General features: G+C 38.1%; 2 protein-coding genes across 4 annotated transcripts in view; both read right to left on the bottom strand.

Annotated features, from left to right (window-relative positions):
• The window catches only part of LOC137063930 (katanin-interacting protein), a 29,095-nt gene extending 22,433 nt beyond the window's left edge, over positions 1-6,662 (bottom strand). For 2 of the 3 annotated variants that reach the window (XM_067435238.1, XM_067435239.1), the window contains exons 1-5: positions 6,422-6,662; positions 2,543-2,628; positions 1,068-1,261; positions 884-981; positions 666-767 (exon numbers count right to left, since the gene is read on the bottom strand). In XM_067435238.1, coding sequence (XP_067291339.1) covers positions 666-767; positions 884-981; positions 1,068-1,261; positions 2,543-2,628; positions 6,422-6,433 — 492 coding nt within the window. In that variant the 5' untranslated portion in view covers positions 6,434-6,662. The remainder of the gene's footprint in view (positions 1-665; positions 768-883; positions 982-1,067; positions 1,262-2,542; positions 2,629-6,421) is intronic. The other variant, XM_067435237.1, reaches the window with a different exon arrangement.
• A 1,222-nt stretch (positions 6,663-7,884) lies between these two features.
• On the bottom strand, positions 7,885-20,344 carry dcun1d3 (defective in cullin neddylation 1 domain containing 3). The gene is made up of 4 exons (XM_067435240.1): positions 20,204-20,344; positions 18,527-18,598; positions 14,363-14,920; positions 7,885-9,685 (listed from the first exon to the last, which is right to left on the bottom strand). The coding sequence occupies exons 3-4, from the start codon at positions 14,803-14,805 to the stop codon at positions 9,193-9,195; spliced, it is 936 nt and encodes a 311-aa protein (XP_067291341.1). The 5' UTR covers positions 14,806-14,920; positions 18,527-18,598; positions 20,204-20,344; the 3' UTR covers positions 7,885-9,192.
• Positions 20,345-20,488: the final 144 nt, after the last annotated feature.

The following is a 20,488-nucleotide window of genomic DNA, read 5'->3' as shown; positions in this document are numbered from 1 at the left end:
TTCAGATGCTCATTATTTGTTGATAATAAATGCAAAACCACCCTATTTATGTTTCTGTGTGACAGAATTACCAAAATTACTACATACAGTCACATCCAAAAGTGATGTCTGGAGGGGATATTTGTTTTTAATTCAATGAAACAAATTCAATAAAATAAAAAAATCCTTACAAATTCAATGAAACCATCAAAATATGAAGAATATGCACTATACTACCAAAAGTTTTGGGAGTTCTGCCTTTACATGCACATGAACTTTAATGACAAGTTTAATTGCATTATCACAAATAAAACAATATTCACCAAACTATGCAATATGCTTATAAGACCTTTAGCAAATTTTGTATAATATTTTAATAAAATATGTCAATTATACAAGGCCAGACATCACTTTTGGCCACTACTGTACGCTATGAGTTGGTCATGTCTTTGAATGAATAAATACATAATTACATCAGTAATGACAGCAAAATACTTACCAACATTAATTCACCTCAGAATATTAAAGAATAACCCATTTTAGCTGTTTTAAAAATTGTAACGGGTCAGGTGGAGCTGGACGTCAAGGCTTAAAAGTTGCAATTATTGTTATTATGGATGCAGCATTAACTCTGAGATCAAAACTAAAACATTCATAGACACACACACACACACACACACTCTCACCTCCATATCCACGCTCTCGTACGGCTCAAAGTCATCAGAGTATCTGTGCTCTGGTGAAATCTTCGCTCTACTTCCTTTCTCAGTGCAGATGTAGACAGATTCCTATAGTAACGTACATACAGTGCCAGGAAGGAGAGGGAAAAACTAAGTCCATGTAGCACATCCATGGGGTGAATGTTTGTTCAAATCCGTGATGCAATAGTAAAGAGCATGTTTACCTGCACCCATCGCCGCCTCTGTGTTTTCTCAGGTGCCGTGTGGCTCCTCTGTTTCTGTCGATCTAGCGCACACTTCTCTGCACTCGCTCTGGAGGAATCTATGAGAACACGGCCACTTTATCTCATCCGTCAGGTCACAGGAAGCCTCCGCTCATACATCAGTGTGGGGTGAGTGAGGGTTTACCTGCAGTGCGTGTGGTTCTTTGTGTCTGTGGATGGGCCTCTACTAAAGGCTGGGTGCTTTTCCTGCTGGATTGGCTGTTGTGAGCCGCATTAGCAGTGCTGATATGAGCGCCGTTGATGTACAGATTGAAACCCTGCTCTAAAAGCTCCAACTCCGCCTGCCGGGGGTCCTTCCTCTGCAGTCTTCTCAACGCCCTGAGGGAGAAAATGAACATTCACACATTTATTGAGTGAAGGTAAGATGCAGGTAGAAAGGCAGGAAAATAGAGCTTCTTAATTCTATTCTTATACAAAAAATATAATATTTTAACTCTTCACTCTGTTAATTTAAGTTTATTTATGTAATTATTCAGGCCTACATTAAACCCGCTGACCTTCTACTCCCAATGTCCTTATTGGTTTAGCAATAAATCTTATATTTTGAATATATATGTTAATATAAATTAACATGTAATTTATTCCTGTGATCAAAGCTGAATTTTCAGCATCATTACTCCAGTCTTCAGTGTCTCATGATTCTTCAGAAATCAATCTAATATGAGGAGTTGATACCCAAGATACTTATATGACTATTATTATCTGTTAAAACAGTTGTGTTGTTTCATATTTTTGTGGAAACTGTGATACAATAATTTTTTCAGGATTTTTTGATCAATGGAAAGTTAAAAAGAACAGCCTTTATTTAAAATATAAATCTTTTGTAACATTATAAATGTCTTTATTACTACAATTTATTACATCCTCGCTGAAAAAAAAACATACATTTCCTTAAAAAAAAATCTTTCTGACCATTTTTCCAGCAAAATACTTTATGATTACTTACTTACATTGTTACTTACTTACAATACTTACATTGCTGTTTTGGCATTTTCTATACGATTATAACAACCATATAATAATAATAAAATAATTTTAAAATAAACATTTAATAATGCATGTAAATGTATACTTTTAAATGCAAATTTTTTGGAAAACTAGACAAGCAGAAAACCTTATTTTTAAACCCCGCCTTATGTTTTTAGTTGATTTAATATTAGAGAACAATATTAGTAATGAATATAAAAGTATTAGACTGTAATTACATATAAATGATATTTTTAGCATGCAGACTAAACAGGCAGAGATCTGAACATGGCCCAACAGAAAACTGGAGTCTGAATCGTGTGTGTTCTGGAGAAAGGCGAGACTTTGTTAGTTAGATATTTACTAGCAGCCGAGTTCAAAGACAACACGTCACTTAATGTTACAAATTTCCACGGCCAGTTAGAATTTCACTTTAGCAGGTTTCAGCCAATCAGAGCAGCTCATTAGCGCGCCCAATCTTGTAGAACGTCACATGGACGAGCGGCGTCTGTGTGCGATTCGTGCAGCGCTTGTAATTGAAGCCATATCGCTCAACCTGAGCTCGCACACTTAACCTATTTTTGTGTTATCTGACCTGTGTTTGTACATTTGTGTTCGGGTGTGTCATCAAACCTGTTTTTGTGCTGCAAGTTGATTAAATATTCATCCAGCTTCTCCTCAGCTGAGGACGGTTTTCCTCCCCTGCTTCTCTTGAGCTCCTGCAGACGACACAAACTCTCAGTCCATCTCACCGTATGATCATGAACTATATATGACACATTAGATGATCAAAAGTACATGCACAGAGACAGATGGGACAGAAAGAAGAGAGCTGGGATGGGAATGCTCTCATTTAATTATTATTTTAGTACTTTCACTGCAAAAAAATTTTTTTTTTTGTCTTGTTTTACATTACAAATACAGTCTTGTTCAAAATAATAGCAGTACAATGTGACTAACCAGAATAATCAAGGTTTTTAGTATATTTTTTATTGCTACGTGGCAAACAAGTTACCAGTAGGTTCAGTAGATTCTCAGAAAACAAATGAGACCCAGCATTCATGATATGCACGCTCTTAAGGCTGTGCAATTGGGCAATTAGTTGAAAGGGGTGTGTTCAAAAAAATAGCAGTGTCTACCTTTGACTGTACAAACTCAAAACTATTTTGTACAAACATTTTTTTTTTCTGGGATTTAGCAATCCTGTGAATCACTAAACTAATATTTAGTTGTATGACCACAGTTTTTTAAAACTGCTTGACATCTGTGTGGCATGGAGTCAACCAACTTGTGGCACCTCTCAGCTGTTTTTCCACTCCATGATTCTTTAACAACATTCCACAATTCATTCACATTTCTTGGTTTTGCTTCAGAAACAGCATTTTTGATATCACCCCACAAGTTCTCAATTGGATTAAGGTCTGGAGATTGGGCTGGCCACTCCATAACATTAATTTTGTTGGTTTGGAACCAAGACTTTGCCCGTTTACTAGTGTGTTTTGGGTCATTGTCTTGTTGAAACAACCGTTTCAAGGGCATGTCCTCTTCAGCATAGGGCAACATGACCTCTTCAAGTATTTTAACATATGCAAACTGATCCATGATCCCTGGTATGCGATAAATAGGCCCAACACCATAGTAGGAGAAACATGCCCATATCATGATGCTTGCACCTCCATGCTTCACCGTCTTCACTGTGTACTGTGGCTTGAATTCAGAGTTTGGGGGTCGTCTCACAAACTGCCTGTGGCCCTTGGACCCAAAAAGAACAATTTTACTCTCATCAGTCCACAAAATGTTCCTCCATTTCTCTTTAGGCCAGTTGATGTGTTCTTTGGCAAATTGTAACCTCTTCTGCACATGCCTTTTTTTTAACAGAGGGACTTTGCGGGGGATTCTTGAAAATAGATTAGCTTCACACAGACGTCTTCTAACTGTCACAGTACTTACAGGTAACTCCAGACTGTCTTTGATCATCCTGGAGGTGATCATTGGCTGAGCCTTTGCCATTCTGGTTATTCTTCTATCCATTTTGATGGTTGTCTTCCGTTTTCTTCCACGTCTCTCTGGTTTTGCTCTCCATTTTAAGGCATTGGAGATCATTTTAGCTGAACAGCCTATCATTTTTTGCACCTCTTTATAGGTTTTCAACTTTTTAATCAAAGTACGCTGTTCTTCTGAACATTGTCTTGAACGACCCATTTTGCTCAGCTTTCAAATGCATGGTCAACAAGTGTTGGCTTCATCCTTAAATAGGGGCCACCTGATTCACACCTGTTTCTTCACAAAATTGATGACCTCAGTGATTGAATGCCACACTGCTATTTTTTTGAACACACCCCTTTCAACTAATTCAACTAATTGCCCAATTGCACAGCCTTAAGAGCGTGCATATCATGAATGCTGGGTCTTGTTTGTTTTCTGAGAATCTACTGAACCTACTGGTAATTTGTTTGCCACGTAGCAATAAAAAAATATACTAAAAACCTTGATTATTCTGGTTAGTCACATTGTACTGCTATTATTTTGAACAAGACTGTATCTCAACATCCTTAAATCAAGATACATTTACTTGATATGCAAACTGCTCAAGATATATTGAGTTTTGTTTACTAAGTTTATGCAATATCTGCCAGCAAGTTCAGAAATATCAACCTAACTCAAAGGGGAAACTATTATTTTTCTTACCCTTTGGCAGATTTTTTCTCTTTCTTTCTTTCTAATTCTTTCTTTCTTTCTTTTTTTGTTTTAAGCATAAACTCACTCAATTTTGATACATTTTTCAGGAAACACAACATCTTTTTAAATATATTTTCTTAGAGTAATTGCAATAATGGCAAGACAAAACTATTAAATAGGAAAGTCATGTTTGAGAAAGCAACCCCCCCCCCCCAACTATATGTGAAACAAAACATTGATATATTACAATATCAATGACTACACGACACAACCAAGAATTTATGGTTCATTTTGAGTTAAACATAATAAAAATATTGACGTGTTTCAAGCAAAAAAAAACGTTTCAAATAATTCAGTAAGTGAGTTGTCAAGCGTTTGAGACTGATTTGTGAACGAATCACTGAAAAGAATCGGTTCATAAGAGTCATTTGAATGACACTGGTGATGCTGCATGTTGTTGCATGCAACCGGCGAGGAAATACGTGAGAGACAGACATGAAAGAAGAAAGACAGATGTGATAGTCAGGAGGACTCTTACAGAATCTGCAGTTTTTCAATCACAGCATCTGAGACTGAAACAAGAGAAGAAGGGAAGAGACAGGGAAGAGAAGGAAACCAAGCGTAAATTAGAGAGATTTGAGGAGATTTGCTTGTCTTGATTGAACATGATTTCAATACGCAGCTCGTGTGTTTCTGTCAGGTGTTCACCGCACATGGCACATCTAATCACATTTCAGCAATGTAAAATCAGTGTACTGACGCCCGAACCCCAAACCTACTTGTGCTGAATCATCAAAAGCTTTTAGCATTAATAATATATTTTGAGCAGGAAAGCTGCAATCAAAATTTAAATACCTTGTTTTATAGCTTTCCTCTTCAAAGAAAATTAAATGATTATTTTAATATTATTATTTATTGAAACACATTTGTGCATCGTGTTAAAACAGGTCATATTAAAAGATCTCAGCCTGACGCTATAATCTCTCATATATAGCTGTCAGAGAGCAAAAATAGTTTATTACAGATATAAACTATGTGTATATATATAATTTTATTTTAGATTTATTTTTAATTTAGATTTTTTATTTTTCATTTGTATTTTTTATTGTGGTAGCAATTTTGTTGTGAGTTTTTTCATTTGTATTAATATTTTTAATATTTCTATATAGTTTTAGTAATTTTATTTAGTTTTAGTTATTTAAAAAAATCAAGTAAAACTAAATGAAAACAACTATCAACTATCTGAAATAAAACAAGTTTTAAAAAAAAAAGTTAATTTATTTGTTAATTTATTGGTTTCGTTTATTATAATATCCCTGGTCCTGACATTGTTCCTGTATGGAAATAAAGTGGAAACAATAAGAAAGGCAGAAACTGCTAAAAGAAGTCAAACAGCACAGATCTCAGTCATACTTACTAGAGAAAAAGTAGTTAACACTACTTAAGTTAAACAGATGGAAGAGTAACTATTTGACACTAAATTACTTTAAATACTGTACGTTTACATTCATCGATTGTGTATACAGTATGTGTATCTATAACTTACAGACCTATAATGTTTAATAATGCCTTGTCAACGAAAAGCTTTTGTTTTTACCAGATTCCAAAGCTTATTATTGAAGCTGAATCAAATACTGTGCTCCAAAAGCTCACCTACTTCACCCTGACACAAACAGATGTTATACAGATGCTGAAAATTAGCCTCTCTGCTAACAGCACACACAAAACCTCTCCATCGTTAAACTGCACGTCAAAAATCTTCATATTCCCTCTGGTATCCGTTTATAAACACCCTGAAATAAACAAGATGGATAATAAAAGCTGTCAACTTACAGTCCATGACATTTCTCAGATGAAATCGCCCTTCGGTTTGCTAGAGAGCGTCTGTGTTGTTGCGTTCACTGAGGGCTGGTAACCAGGAGAGATGCTGACCAATCACAGCACGTCCTCGCGTCCCAACACGAGGCGGCGGGCTTGTGACTGACCAATCACAGCAGGCCGTTGAAAGAAGACCCGCCCACACAGCAGCGGAGCGTCTGCAACCTCTGGCAACCAGGAGAGACGCTGTCCAATCACAATACGCCCTCTCATTAGAAGACCCGCCCACACAGCTGAGGAAACATAAAATTATACGTCAATAACTATAATATAAATTATATATAATATAAATGATAATCATAAATGACGGAACTGTCATTTTTGATAAAAGTTCATTCTGTAGCACATTAGTTGGAAATTATTTTTACTGCCTTCTTGGATAAACTTTACTTTGGGTATTACGCCAAATGTTAAAAAAAAAACAATACTTTTCAAAATATGATTATGCTTATACTAATTTACAAAATGACAAATATTTTGCAGTTTATTTCATCTTGCAGTACTGATCTTTTTGATTATGCAAAAAACGGACTGTCATAAAATCTGAAACATGTTTGTTCATAATAAATGCTCCATTCATTTATTTTATTTATAATTTCTCTTATTTAAAATAATTGTTTTAGCATACCAGAATTAAGTATTTTTCTGTTGATGAATATTGGTACTCATAAAATAGAAATGGACCGTTACTGTCAAGCATCATTTTTTTAACACAGCAGTTCCTATAATAAGAATATGCTTGTGTTTTCTGTAAAAGAGACACTCGGAAATATCCTCTAATCAACCTCAGACTGACCAAACAAACAACTCGATTGAAAGAAAATTGAAAGGATGGAACGTAATATAATGTCAATAAAGAGCTTAAGTATTGCTTTGTTAGTGAAGGATTGAGGGTGTCAACTTAAATTTAATTCATTAATTTAACCATCTTTGAAATGTTAATAATACCTCAGATGGGATCCGTTGACAATACTCACTGTTTTCCCTTCAAAATTATGTCATTTCCTGGAGGGAGGTCATAATGGGAAAAGCAAATATCAAGGACACATAACAAAAACTATGAATTGATTACCACATAAAATTATATTTATGAAATAACATTTTTGATTATTGGAAAGCAAAATGAAAAAACATCTGTAATATTTCTTAATAAATTGCCAGATTTTTGTTAAATGTTGTCATCCATTCAAACTGAAAGGACAGAGAAGTTCTGTAAAACTAACTGATATACTGAGATAAAAGAAAACTAACAGGATTTCCATATTCAAATCAATTTAGTGTATTTTTTACCCAATATATTACGAAATGCATGATAATGCACTATAATAGAACTAATAATAAAGTCTGATTTTATGAAAAAATAAGAGCGATCTGATCTAAACGCCGATGCGTGAATCAGTATGAAAAATGCTAAAATGCAATGTTCAACACATTTTTATTAATTATAAACTGTATCATTTATATAAAACCAGACACAACAGATGAAATGAAATAATTTTGAATTAAAAAAAATTAAAATAATGTAAACCGTAAAATAAAAGGAAAAGCTCACAGCAGACATCCAACTGCAAATTAATCTGTGTTCACCCACACACACGCATACACACTCGCTCAAATGCACGCAAACACGCACACACGCGCACACACACACGCACACGCACACACACGCACCCACACACCTGACCGTTGAGAATATATGAGTGAATAGCAGAATGAATGAATGCATCAGAAGGGACATGGACGATAAACTAAACCAGAGCAGGGAAGCACATGAGAAATGAGGTTGAGGGCTTCAGTTCATCAATCACCACAGTCTGATGTTAAACATGAGCAGTATACAACACACACCCCTCAACCAATAGAAACCCAAATACAACCGTTACAAACACAGCATTTATGCTTCCAAATGCATGTGTGGGTTTCTTTAGTGCATAAATGTGCGTGTGTGTGTGTGTGGTGTGAGTGTCTATGAATGTGAGTGTGTGTGTATGCATGTGTGTGTGTAAAATGAAAGTGTGTGTGTGAGTGTTTATTCCTGTGTGTGCATGAGTGAGTATGCATGTGAGGGTGTATGTGTGTGTGACAGAGTGTGTGTGTGTGTGTATGTGTGAGTGAGTGTGTGTGTGTGTGTGTGTATGTATGTATATATATGTATGTGAGTCCATGTGTGTGTGTGTGAGTGAGTGTATGTACTTGAGTCCGTGTGTGTGTGTGTATGTGGCTATGTGTGTGTGTGTATGCACTTGTCTGTATGAGTGTGTGTATGTGTGTGTGTGTGTGTCTATGAATGTGAGTGTGCATGTATGTGTATGCGTTTGTGTGTATGTACGTGTATGTGGCTATGTGTGTGTATGTGTATGTGTGTGTGTGTGTGTGTGTGTGTTTTCCAACTCGGTAGGCAGCTGACAGAATTCCCTTTTCTTTGGCGTGTAGGTGAATCCCAAAACATTAGCGAGAAGAACCCGCTCTGGTTGAAATGTGACTGTTAAAACGAATTAAATGAACAATAGCAATAACTTAAATAAAAGTGCTTTAAAAAACAATTTGTTTGGAGCCCTTTCATTAAAACAAAAGTCAAGAGAGCGCACTGGGATGCCCAATGCAATAAGACCAAAAATTTCATAACAATATCTAGAATCCGGATGGAGAGTGACGGGCTCAGAAACGCCTCCGCACGTCATCGTCCACAATTCACCGCCATCCCAAAAGTGTCCGCGACTCCGCCCTCAAGGTCCCGGCCACATGGAGGCGGCCTCGCAGTCCGCGGAGGGATCCGTCTCCGTGCCGTCATCTGTTCGTTCCCTCCGCCGTCTTTCCGTCTCCCACTCCACGAACGAGTCGAACAGGCTGGGCCAGGCCTCGTCCTCGCTGTAGTTGCTGAGGTCCTGCCCGATGCTCTGCGTGAAGTTCAGAAACATGTTCCAGGTGTCGCGCGATATGCCGCGCACACCGCACGGGTTCTCCGACAGGAAGTCCAGCCAGCGCTCCAGCACCGGAGGCACGTCCAGCGTGAAGACAAGCCGCCACAGCGCGATGGCTATGGAGCGCTGCAGCGAGCGCTGGCCCTGCTCCGCGTCCAGCCCGAACTGGAAGGTAAACCGGTACAGGTCTTTAAAGCTCTCCTCTCCTCGAGACTCCTCTAGCAGCACAGAGAACCGAGAGCAGATTCCCGGGATACTGTCGGCCTGGATCGCCTTACAGCCGTCCACAAACTCCCTCCTGTCACACACACACAGAACACACACTTTGACATTTGAACTGAGAATCATTCCTGAAGCAAACAGGATGCACAAAATGATATTTGAATTTAGGTAGGGGAATACAATGATGCTAGTATCATAGATAATATTTTGACGTCTTAGGTGTTTTATTGTATTTGTCATTTCAGTTATTGTTGTTTTAGTACATCAAGTTAAACTGAACTGAAACTAGCTGAAATATATTTTTAATGCTTTTACTTAAAGCTACACTGTGTTTTTAGCTAAGAGTAAACTAAAAAAGTTACACTTAGTTCTTTCAAAAATATATGTGCTCATTAATGTATATTTACTTCTTTCAAGTAATAAAGTATTCTCGTAAGGTGAGGGGTTCGAATGCCGGTCGCCATGTTGCTCCTCCATCTTGAAAGTACAGTAGCCAAAGAGGGACATAACCGTAAATTCAAGCTTCGCCTTTCGCGTTTTAACACTCGATGGCACCGTGTCGAATGTGAAGAGGGGGATTGCCATGTTAATCTTGGACCAAATCAGCCACCGTAGGAGTTAAAACGAAATCAGAATTGAGAGGAACAGAAACTATTATTCACTGGATGGTCATATACCTTTACACCGCTAGATGGGGGAAAATATCACACAGTGTAGCTTTAAAGGGATAGTTCACCCAAAAATGAAAATGATCCCATGATTTACTCACCCTCAAGTCATCCTAGGTGTATATGACTTTATTCTTTCAGACAAATACAATTAGAGTTTAAATAAATGTCCTGACGCGTCTGAGCGTTATAATGGCAGTCCAAAATTTAAAGCCCAAAAAGTGCATCCATGCATTATAAAAGTGCTCCACACGGCTCTGTGGGGTAAATAAAGGCCTTCTGAAGAGAAATGATGGGTTTGTGTAAGAAAAAAGATCCTTATTTAACTCGTAATATAGTAAAATATCTAGATTCCGGTGGATCACCTTCTGCATTCAAGTTAAGCAGAAAGTGTAACGCCTCTCGCACTTACACTACGTCTGATGTCATCGTCACGCCAGTTACACTTTCTCAGGACTTTATTAACCCCGGAGCCGTGTGGAGCTAGCCTAGAAATCTAGACGCACCCTAGCGGCAGCAAATTTAATCTGCCAGCAAGTGTCGTCTAGGAACTCTCAATACCCTTCTGAGCTGTATTCCTCACAATCTGGACGGGCCAATCACATCGTGTGTAGAGTCGGCGGGCGGGGCCATAATGACGACGGCCGAGTTGCGTTTGCGTGCTTCTAGTAAACACAGAAACTGGCGAACGGCGGCGGTCTTCCGAATCAGCTTTGACTGCGACTCTGGAAGACTTGGAGTTAAGCTTTTCTCTGAGAAAAGAACAAAGAGCGGCACTGAAGTCATTCTTAAAAAGGGAAGATGTGTTCGGAGTTTAGCCGACTGGATACGGTGAATGTTTAATCTATCAGCGAGCTCTGCTTCACCTTCGTTGCTCTGGTTGGTGTAGCGCTATCCTATCGCGTGCAGAAGGAGTTTGAAAGACAACCGTTTATCCCGCCCCTCGGATTGAGCCCTGTCTATGGTGAGTTTCCAGACCAAACATCTTGATGTGGGTCTGGCTTGTCAGGCTAGTGTGGTGCACCTTTATAATGGATGGATGCACTTTTTGGGCTGCCATTATAAAGCTTGGAAGAGCCAGGACATTTTTACATAACTCTGATTGTGTTCGTCTGAAAGAAGAATGTCATATACACATAGGAGGATTACTTGAGGGAGAGTAAATCATGGGATAATTTCAATTTTTGGGTTAACTATCCCTTTAACTACAACCCTGTTTCATAGAACTACTAAAGGTGTAGTTTTTAAACATACATTAAAACATTTTCAGCATAAATTACCTATAAACATGTTATACATACAACCAGAAACCTCAGACGATTATTAATAATTAGCGTTTAAACTGTGACCTACACTATTACGTTTGGTTTCACCAAGGCTGCATTTATTAGATTAAATATACATCAAAAACAGTAATATTGTGAAATATTATTTCAATTAAAGATAACAGTTTTCAATTGTAATATAGAGTCAAATGTAATTTGTTCCTGTGATCAGTTGTTTGGGCGGAGGTGGACCTGAATGAAAGCATGCTGTCTGTTGTAAGAATGAGGTGGTGTTTAAACGGACAAAATGATTGAGAAGTCTGGCATATGTAAACAGAATGAAGATTATGCATTATGATGAATGGCTCACAATAAGATCTATAACATGCATTTACAAAAAAGATGAATTTTCATTTCATGGCGACTGAGACAAATACAGACAAAAGGCCCTGACAAACACAAGGCTTGCAACACTTTGACGTGATGAAGCAATCTTTAGTTTGTGTGTGTTTGTAGAGGAACGGCAGTGACTAATGATCTCTCACCCCAGTGTGACGTCTGTGGCCTCAAACACCACTGCTATTCAACAATAAACCTCTGAAAACATCTCTTTTATTGCTTTGTTTTCTTCAACTGAAATCCACATTTTCCATCTTTTGCCTCTGACCCTTGTGGAACTCTGTGGCTGTTCAGAACGCAATCCTATCATTCTGCTTCAACCATACCTTACAAATTATAATTCAGCAAGTAGCATCAAGTTCATTTTGACTGTTAATAAATGACCTGTTACAAATGATGATTTATATCTTTTGTTGCACATTAAATAGAAGGTCAATCTGTGTGCATTGCATTTTGGTATAGAGTAATCAATTACACAGCATGAATACGGAACAATACCACATTAGCATAAAGCACACAAAACAAATACGCTTCCCCTGCCATATTGGATGGGGATTGTCTTAAAGTTTGGTGTCAGTGGGATTTTTTTTTTACTCAGCAAAAGTTACATTAAATTCATCAAGACAGTTATAATTAATGTTACAAAAATGTATCAGTTTTCACAAAAAATCTGCAGCAAATCATCATATCAGAATGATTTCTGAAGGATCTGGTGAGACTGAAGACTGGAGTAATGATGTTGAATGTTCAGCTTTGATCAGGGCCATAACCACCATAGGCATTGTGGGGGATGAGTTCATGGCCAAATTGTACTGCCTTTGTCTGTGTGTTTTTAAAGGGGTGGTTGCATGCGATTTGACTTTTTTTTAACTTTAGTTAGTGTGTAATGTCGCTGCTTGAGCATAAACAGTATCTGCAAAGTTACAGCGCTGAAAGTTCAATGCAAACGGAGATATTGTCTTTTAATGTTATGGCAGTTTATTGCCTACAAAAACGGCCAGTTTGGACTACAACCAGCTTCTTCCTGGGTTGGTGACATCATAAACCCTTGCTAGTCTCCGCAGATGTGACTTCTGCCCGTAATGGGAAGGGGCGTGGCTACCGGACAACCTGTGCTTGGCACTTCAGCCAATAAAAATACAGGAAACTACTAGGGATGCACGATATTATCGGCACGACATCGGAATCGGCCGATAAACGCTTAAAATATAAAAATCGGCATCGGTCGATATGAAAACATTATGCCGATATGCCTTGCCGATATGATAACGTGTTGATATGCGCCTGCAATAACTCACGTGTGCAAGGAGTGCTACAGATGAGACCATGTCAGTACTGCAGTCATTCTTCAAGTGAAAACAAGAAAATACATTGCATGTACAGTGATTTATATTGACTGTTTTTAAATGCTGCCTTGAATTTCTGAATGCACGTACAGAAGGACGTGACCGTCAGCAGCAGATTTGCCACGTTTTCACAACAAAACGAGCCCAAAACAAGCCCAATCGCGTCTCCCCACTCTCTAGCGCGTGCGGCAGCCTCCACAGCAGCAGAAGCTCCTCCAGGTCCTAGTGCCCTCCAGCTAGACCGCTATATATTTATACATGTAGTGGGGGCGCTGTTGTTACACTAATACAATGAAAAGTAGAATACACAAATAAATTGAAGTTACTTCTTGATAATCTGAATTCTGAATAAACAAATCAGTAATGATGTCATAAATCACAAGCATGACACTTGTAAATTAAATACTTTTATATACAGTGTATTAATCTGTAATAAAATTTTACGAAATGGATGATGAAAAATAATCCAAGGAGCTCTACAATAATTGTAGAATTAAAAGACAGCATCAATGGATGTCATGCCACCCCCACTTCATGTGCACAAACGTTAAATCCAAAAATACTTATTTTCAGAGCTTTTAATATACTCTTATCATAAAAAGAACTTTATTAAAATGTATTTATCTTCAACAAGAATCCTTTTATTAAGGAGACCTCAGAAATCTGAAACCAGAATGAAAAAAAATTGTTTTTGCTCAAAATGGTGTTGTTTCCAAACAAAGGGAAAAAATGAACATATATCGGCATCGGTATCGGCATCGGCCAAAATGAGCTGAAAAATATCGGCATATCGGATATCGGCAAAAATCCAATATCGTGCATCCCTAGAAACTACATTTGGCTATCTAACCAATCTAAGACCATTGCGTTTTTCAGAGTGATGGGCTTCATAGAAGCAGGAAGCAGATGAGCCGTTCAAAGGACAGTGGAGACAGCGATGTGGAATAAAGGTCAAATATAAGTAAAACACGGCGTTTAAAAAAAAAAGACATGATATACTGTGCCCCATAAACACAACCAAGCCTAGAAAAAACCACGCAACCACCCCTTTAAACCATACAAACATCAAACTCACCTTGTAAACTTGCACATGGTAGCAGCCTGGAACTTCCACGCCAGCACCAGAACTTTGAACTCGGCCGGATCGACGCACAGATCGTTGCAGAAGCGCTCCATACCCTCCTCCAGGATGGCATCCTCATGCTCGTCCTTATAACACAAGAACATCTCGTGGATCCGAGCGAGCGACACGCCTTCCCCTTCCTGCATGCACTGCTCCCGCCGCACGTCCACCGCGGAGACGGTCGGAGCCATGGTGCCCTCCACGGTGACCTCTGACACTTTGGTGCCGTTGAATATGACGTCGACAGAGGACTTGGGGACTTCCTCCTTGTGCGTGCCGCCAGTGCCTCCGCCGCTGCTGCCTTTCTTACCGTGAGATTTCCCAGCATCCTTATCGCCGCTTTTACTGCCCAGAGAGGACGTGGGATTTTTACATTTAGTCACACACTGACCCATGTCGCTCTCGTTCTCGTATTCGTCTCCCTCGTCCTGTTTCAGAGGTCCTCCTTCAGGTCCAGACGGCCCCTGCTAGACGCCGCTGCTCTGGCTGACAGACAGCAGTCACCATGCCCTAAAGATTCAAATCAAACATTCACCATGGAGAATCAAACCAGTCACTTTAAAGCATCACTGAAATATTAAAGGAACAATATGTAAGTATCCAAAAAATATCCAAAAACCATTCGAACAGTGTTATATATTTTGTTGACTTATGTACATTATCCTAAATGTTTCCAAGAATGTTTAAATCCAAAGAAATAAGCGATGTTAACCAGGACACGGACCGTTCGTCACCTATCAATAACATCATACTCGCGTTACCTTCGATATCCGGTTTTATTTTGGAGAAACCAAAGAAACATGGTGGAAACCATGGAAACACCAGAGACGCTTTAATATATGATGTGTTGAGCAACTGTTTGGATAATTCATTGACAGAAAACTGATCAATCTCTCCAGCTCAACACAGTTAGTCTTATTGTTTAAATCTGGTGTTCTTGATTTACCGCACAGAGTACCATGTGTGTAGCCTAGAAATCTAGACGCACCCTAGTGGCAGCAAATCTAATCTGCCCCGAGTATCATCTAGCAACTCTCAATACACTTCTGAGCTGTATTCGCCTAACTCTTGCCGGGCCAATCACATCGTGTATAGAGTCGGCGGGCGGGGCCATAATGACGACGGCCGAGTTGCGTTTGCGTGCTGCTAGTAAACACAGAAACTGGCGAACGGCGGCGGTCTTCCGAATCAGCTCTGACTGGAAGACTTGGAGTTAAGCCTTTCTCTGAGAAAAGAACAAAGAACGGCACTGAAGTCATTCTTAAAAAGGGAAGATGTGTTCGGGGTTTTGCTGACCGGATACAGCGAAAGTCTAATCTTTCAACGAGCTCTGTTTCACCTTCGTTGCTCTGGTTGGTGTAGCGCTATCCTATCGCGTGCAGAGGGAGTTTGAAAGACAACCGTTTATCCCGCCTCTCGGACTGAGCTGTCAATGGTGAGTTTCCAGACCAAACATCTTGATGTGGGTCTGGCTTGTCAGGCTACCATGTGTGAACAAGTGTCTCATAGCAGCCGCCGAGCGAACACACCGAGTAGCATTATAACAATTTTCAACATGTGTCTAATATGATAAACGCCGCTGTGTTACATGAGCGGAAGAAGCGACTGTGGCATAATAAAAGCTCTGTGAAATCAAGGCGTCATCAGGATACACCTTTGTTTTGAATAAGCGACATCTAGCGGCAAAAAAATTACATATTGTGGCTTTTATGGTCACACTTTAGATTAGGGTCCAATCCTCACTATTATTCTAACTGTTAGTAAGATAGTTGTTAAGTTTAGGTATTGGGTAGGGATTAAAGGATGTAGAATATGGTCATGCAGAATAAGGCATTAATATGTGCTTTATAAGTACTAATAAACATAGTAATATGCATGCTAATAAGCAACTGGTTAATAGTGAGAACTGGACCCTGAACTAAAGTGATACCATATTAGGTAAATTAACTGGCTTGCTTTCTGTCTGCTAGTGCTTTGAAGTAATTATATTTTTCATTTTTGTGCCAATATTCTTCGGGTTTATGTTTACTGGAACAACTTTTACATGATTCTTTAATGTTTTTTATGTACCATATGGTCATACCATTGTTTTACTAATTATAGGTATGTGTATTTATATCATTTACATAACGGACACAAGGGCTCATGTCAGTTAATGTGCAATGGTCCTTTTAAAATAAAAACATAATAAGGCATCACTGAGTCAATTATGTTTCCACGCTCACTTTAACGTAATAGGAATTCAAATCCAGCTGGTCGTTCTGAGTGTAAATGTCAAAGGCAAGTATAGACTGTAGCAGATTTTCTTCTAAAGAACAATGACACTATCAGATGAGTCTGTATTGCACGTACATCGTTCCTCTTTCCAAACCCACAAATACAAAGTTCCCTACATGAACCTGAGCTTCACTTCCTTTTGTGCATCTCACTGCAGTCAACACTCCCCCGACTGCTTTCTTAACTTCTGAATTTTATTTTTAATTTGAAAGGGCAGACCTGAAGAACAAAATGTGAACTCATCATGTGTGCAGAAGTCTTGCTTCCTCCGAACAGTGAAAGCCAGTTAAACAGTGTGTGTTAAATTGCACCCTGTCATGAATCAGCGTATGGGCAGGACACTGACTAACCAGTGTGGCGAGATCCATTCATTGTGGTTGTTGAACTAGTCATCAGTGTGTGACAGAACGCAGAGAGCTTTAATTGAGCGATTCTCGCAGTCAGAGGGCGGATCCGAAACTCCTCCCGCACTCTGATTGGCCAGAGATCCTAAACGCTTCCACTATGACATGAGCAAACGTACCTAAAAACTGTGTTACTAGGCCGGGACGAGTTACACCGACCGGGCTAAACGCCGAGGGATCCGATCTGAAGTTCTTAGAATAACCGTTGAGCCGTTTGCACGAGGACGAATGAGAACAGCGTGTGTTCATAATTCATCTAGGTGTTTATATTTAATATTACATAAAACTTCTCATGCAGAGGCACACTTTGCTTCTGGGCATAATTCTGTTATGCTTTTGACATTTATAATAAAAAAAAAAAAAACTAATTTAAAGTGAACAATAAACTATAAAATGTGTCAAATATGACCTAGAGCCATGATTAGCCATTGGAGGAATACAATATTTAAGGCCCTATTTTGTCGATTTATAACCTTTGCCTAAAAAATCCTTTAGCTGTGACAAATTAAAATAGGATATATATACGCAATTAGTAAAACATTTTTTCTTATTAATCATTTTAAGAGAGAATATTTAAAGAATTAAATAGTAGAATATTTACTTTAAATCAAATCAACCATTAATAATAACTAATTAACAATAATATGAATTTTTTATACATATACTATGCATATATACACCTATAAAAGTAATACCTTATGATGAATTAATGTGTGATCTCATAAATAATTGTAACCACAGTTATAATATATTATAAAACGTATCTATTTATTGTTACATTTTTTACCAAGTATAATGCATTATAACAAGGAATCTGCAAATATTGTAACCAAAGTTAAAATTCATTATAATTATTTATGAAAAGATATAATGCATTGAAAATTACATTATGAATACTTTTATAATGCTTTATACATAAACGCTTTAAGTAAAGTGATACCCAAAAATATATATAAATATTACAATTTATATATATATATATATATATATATATATATATATATATATATATATATATATATATATATATATATATATATATATATATATATATATAAAGACAATATTAAGTAGAATATGTGTATTTTTTACTTGTTATTATAGTTATATTTATTTGACAAAGGATCTATATCAAAGACAAAGGACATTGTTATTCTTGCAGTGGCCTTGAGTGGTTGTTATACAATCATATAATATTCAAAAAATATTTAAATCTTCAAACTTCTGCTTGTAGGTCTAATGGTGTCACGTACATTAACAGCTGGTCTCTATGGAGTGCTGTATCGACCAATCAGCATCCAGGAGCGTAACGACCTGCTTTATCATGAGCGCTGAGGACTCTGGGATCAGACTGCTTGTGCTCAGAACCGGCTCAGAGCGACTACATCCCCATGGATCAGGAACACAGTTGTGCAGTATTATGGGACACACTCACCCAAATCCCAGAGCGGTGAACCGACGTGTCATCTGAGGAAACTCCATGGAGACGGCCGGAACATCCGCTAGCCTGAGCCAAAGAGCGGGAACAAGCAAAGCAAAAGTGACAGAGCGATCAGAATATGATACGACACACACACACACACACACACACACACACCATCTGCACAACACACCTCAATCCTCAGAGACACTTTCACACACCTGATCACAAGACTGGAAACTAACTAACTAACTAACCCACAACACAATACCCATGAGGTAACCTAAATAAAACAGGGTAAAACGGAGCTGGGTTACATTAGAGGTGTTAGATTGCTGGTGTGATCAGTGCCACGATTAAATGACATATAACCTGAAAGGGGTCATCGTCATAGCAACACATCTGATGGGGATGTGGGGAAAAGGTCAAAGATCAAGGCCAGGAACAAATTCACATTCGCATTCCCAACCCAATTTACTTCCATTATGGGATGCATTTACAAGTATAACAGGATGCTCAATGACTTTATTAGATGCTGAATGTTATTGACATGGTACTTGGATATTACTTTAAGACATATCATGGCACTTTACGACTGGCATATTCATTTACCAAAATATTACATGCCCCTCCAAATTACTCAAAAGAATACCAAGGTACCAAAAACACATTCAAATATAATAGGCGCCAAGGTAAAATGTATAAACCATCTATGTAGTTTCTTCAGGAAAGACCTCCTTTATACTGTGAAAAATTAAAATGATTATTTGGAAAAATGTCTAGTTTCTATTACGCTATATAATTATGTTATTTTCTCTCCTTATTATAGTACTGTTGTAGTGTTAGATTCATTTTTATCTACACATTTGAGTCCTATTTAAATCTCATTTTATTTATTTGTTTAATATGTTCACATTTTAAATATTTTTAAATGCATACGTTATTTAATTCCCAATTATTTATTGTAATTTAAATCAGTTCCATTACATTTCGGCTAGTTATTTTATTCTGGACCCCAGTTTGAAATCTATGGTACTTCAAAGATTCATGGTTAAATCACTGTAAAACATAGTAACACCATGGCACATCTTTGTTTGTGAAGACAACTCAGTTTTAATGTCAATTCATGTCAGTTTTATTATATTTAAATGCCTTTTGCTCCCACAATCTCTGTTATATATATTATATAGAGAGATGCTTACACAGATGCTGCCTTCCTGGGCAGCCTTTTGAGCATCTAAAATATAAATACATTTTTTTAGGGCATCTATTTAATATATTTTAAGGCATCATAAGCGATAGTTGATCTTCCTAAAGCTGTCTATGTAAGTAGCTCGCTAGATATGAGCCACAGCCAAGAGTCTCTATCAGTATAAATGACAAACTTTTCCTTTAAAATTATGATAACTGTCCATCTGTACAGCAAATACAATACATATCCTCCCTAAACCAGCTCTCTAGTTATTCCGATAGTTCTGATGTATTAATATATGACTGTATGAGTAATGAAACACTCGATATGACAGTTAAAGTCTTTTAAAGAGCTGATCTCATGTTAGCAGCTTAGCTGGTTAGCTTCAGATAAGTGTGGTTCATTTATACACAATTAACTTCAATTAAACTATAAAATGTGTAGATTCTGGCAGGAAACACAGCGGATATCTGAAGTGAATGTGTTTTGTGTTGATTTACCTGTGGAAAGATGATGAAAGGGCTCAGAATCAGCGCATCTCTGCTGTCATGCTAAAGCTAAAGCTAATCCCACCTTCCAGCCGAACCGGATCGGTTCTGAATCTGTTTGTAAATGCAGGAGAATGGGCTTGTCTTTGTGTGCTTCTGTTGCTCTTTGGGTCATTAGATGATCATAGTTGACATTTCCCCCCGCATCACTTCCTACAGACTCGAACCTGAACCCGAACCGAACCTGCGCTGATCCGGACCGGCTCCGGTAAAACCACCCCCTTCACCAGCTCCCAC

Source organism: Pseudorasbora parva, chromosome 24, assembly GCF_024679245.1.
Source record: "Pseudorasbora parva isolate DD20220531a chromosome 24, ASM2467924v1, whole genome shotgun sequence".
Taxonomy (NCBI): Eukaryota; Metazoa; Chordata; class Actinopteri; order Cypriniformes; family Gobionidae; genus Pseudorasbora; species Pseudorasbora parva.
The sequence above is the reverse complement of the archived record's forward strand: the minus strand, read 5'-3'. Positions and strand labels throughout refer to the sequence as shown.

Bases quoted from the DNA above. Each gene is read 5' to 3' on its own strand.
- dcun1d3 (XM_067435240.1), bottom strand. From the start codon at position 14,805: ATGGGTCAGTGTGTGACTAAATGTAAAAATCCCACGTCCTCTCTGGGC. The intron at 9,686-14,362 runs GTGAGTTTGATG...TGTGTGTGACAG, and splicing joins ACCATGTGCAAGTTTACAAG to GAGGGAGTTTGTGGACGGCT.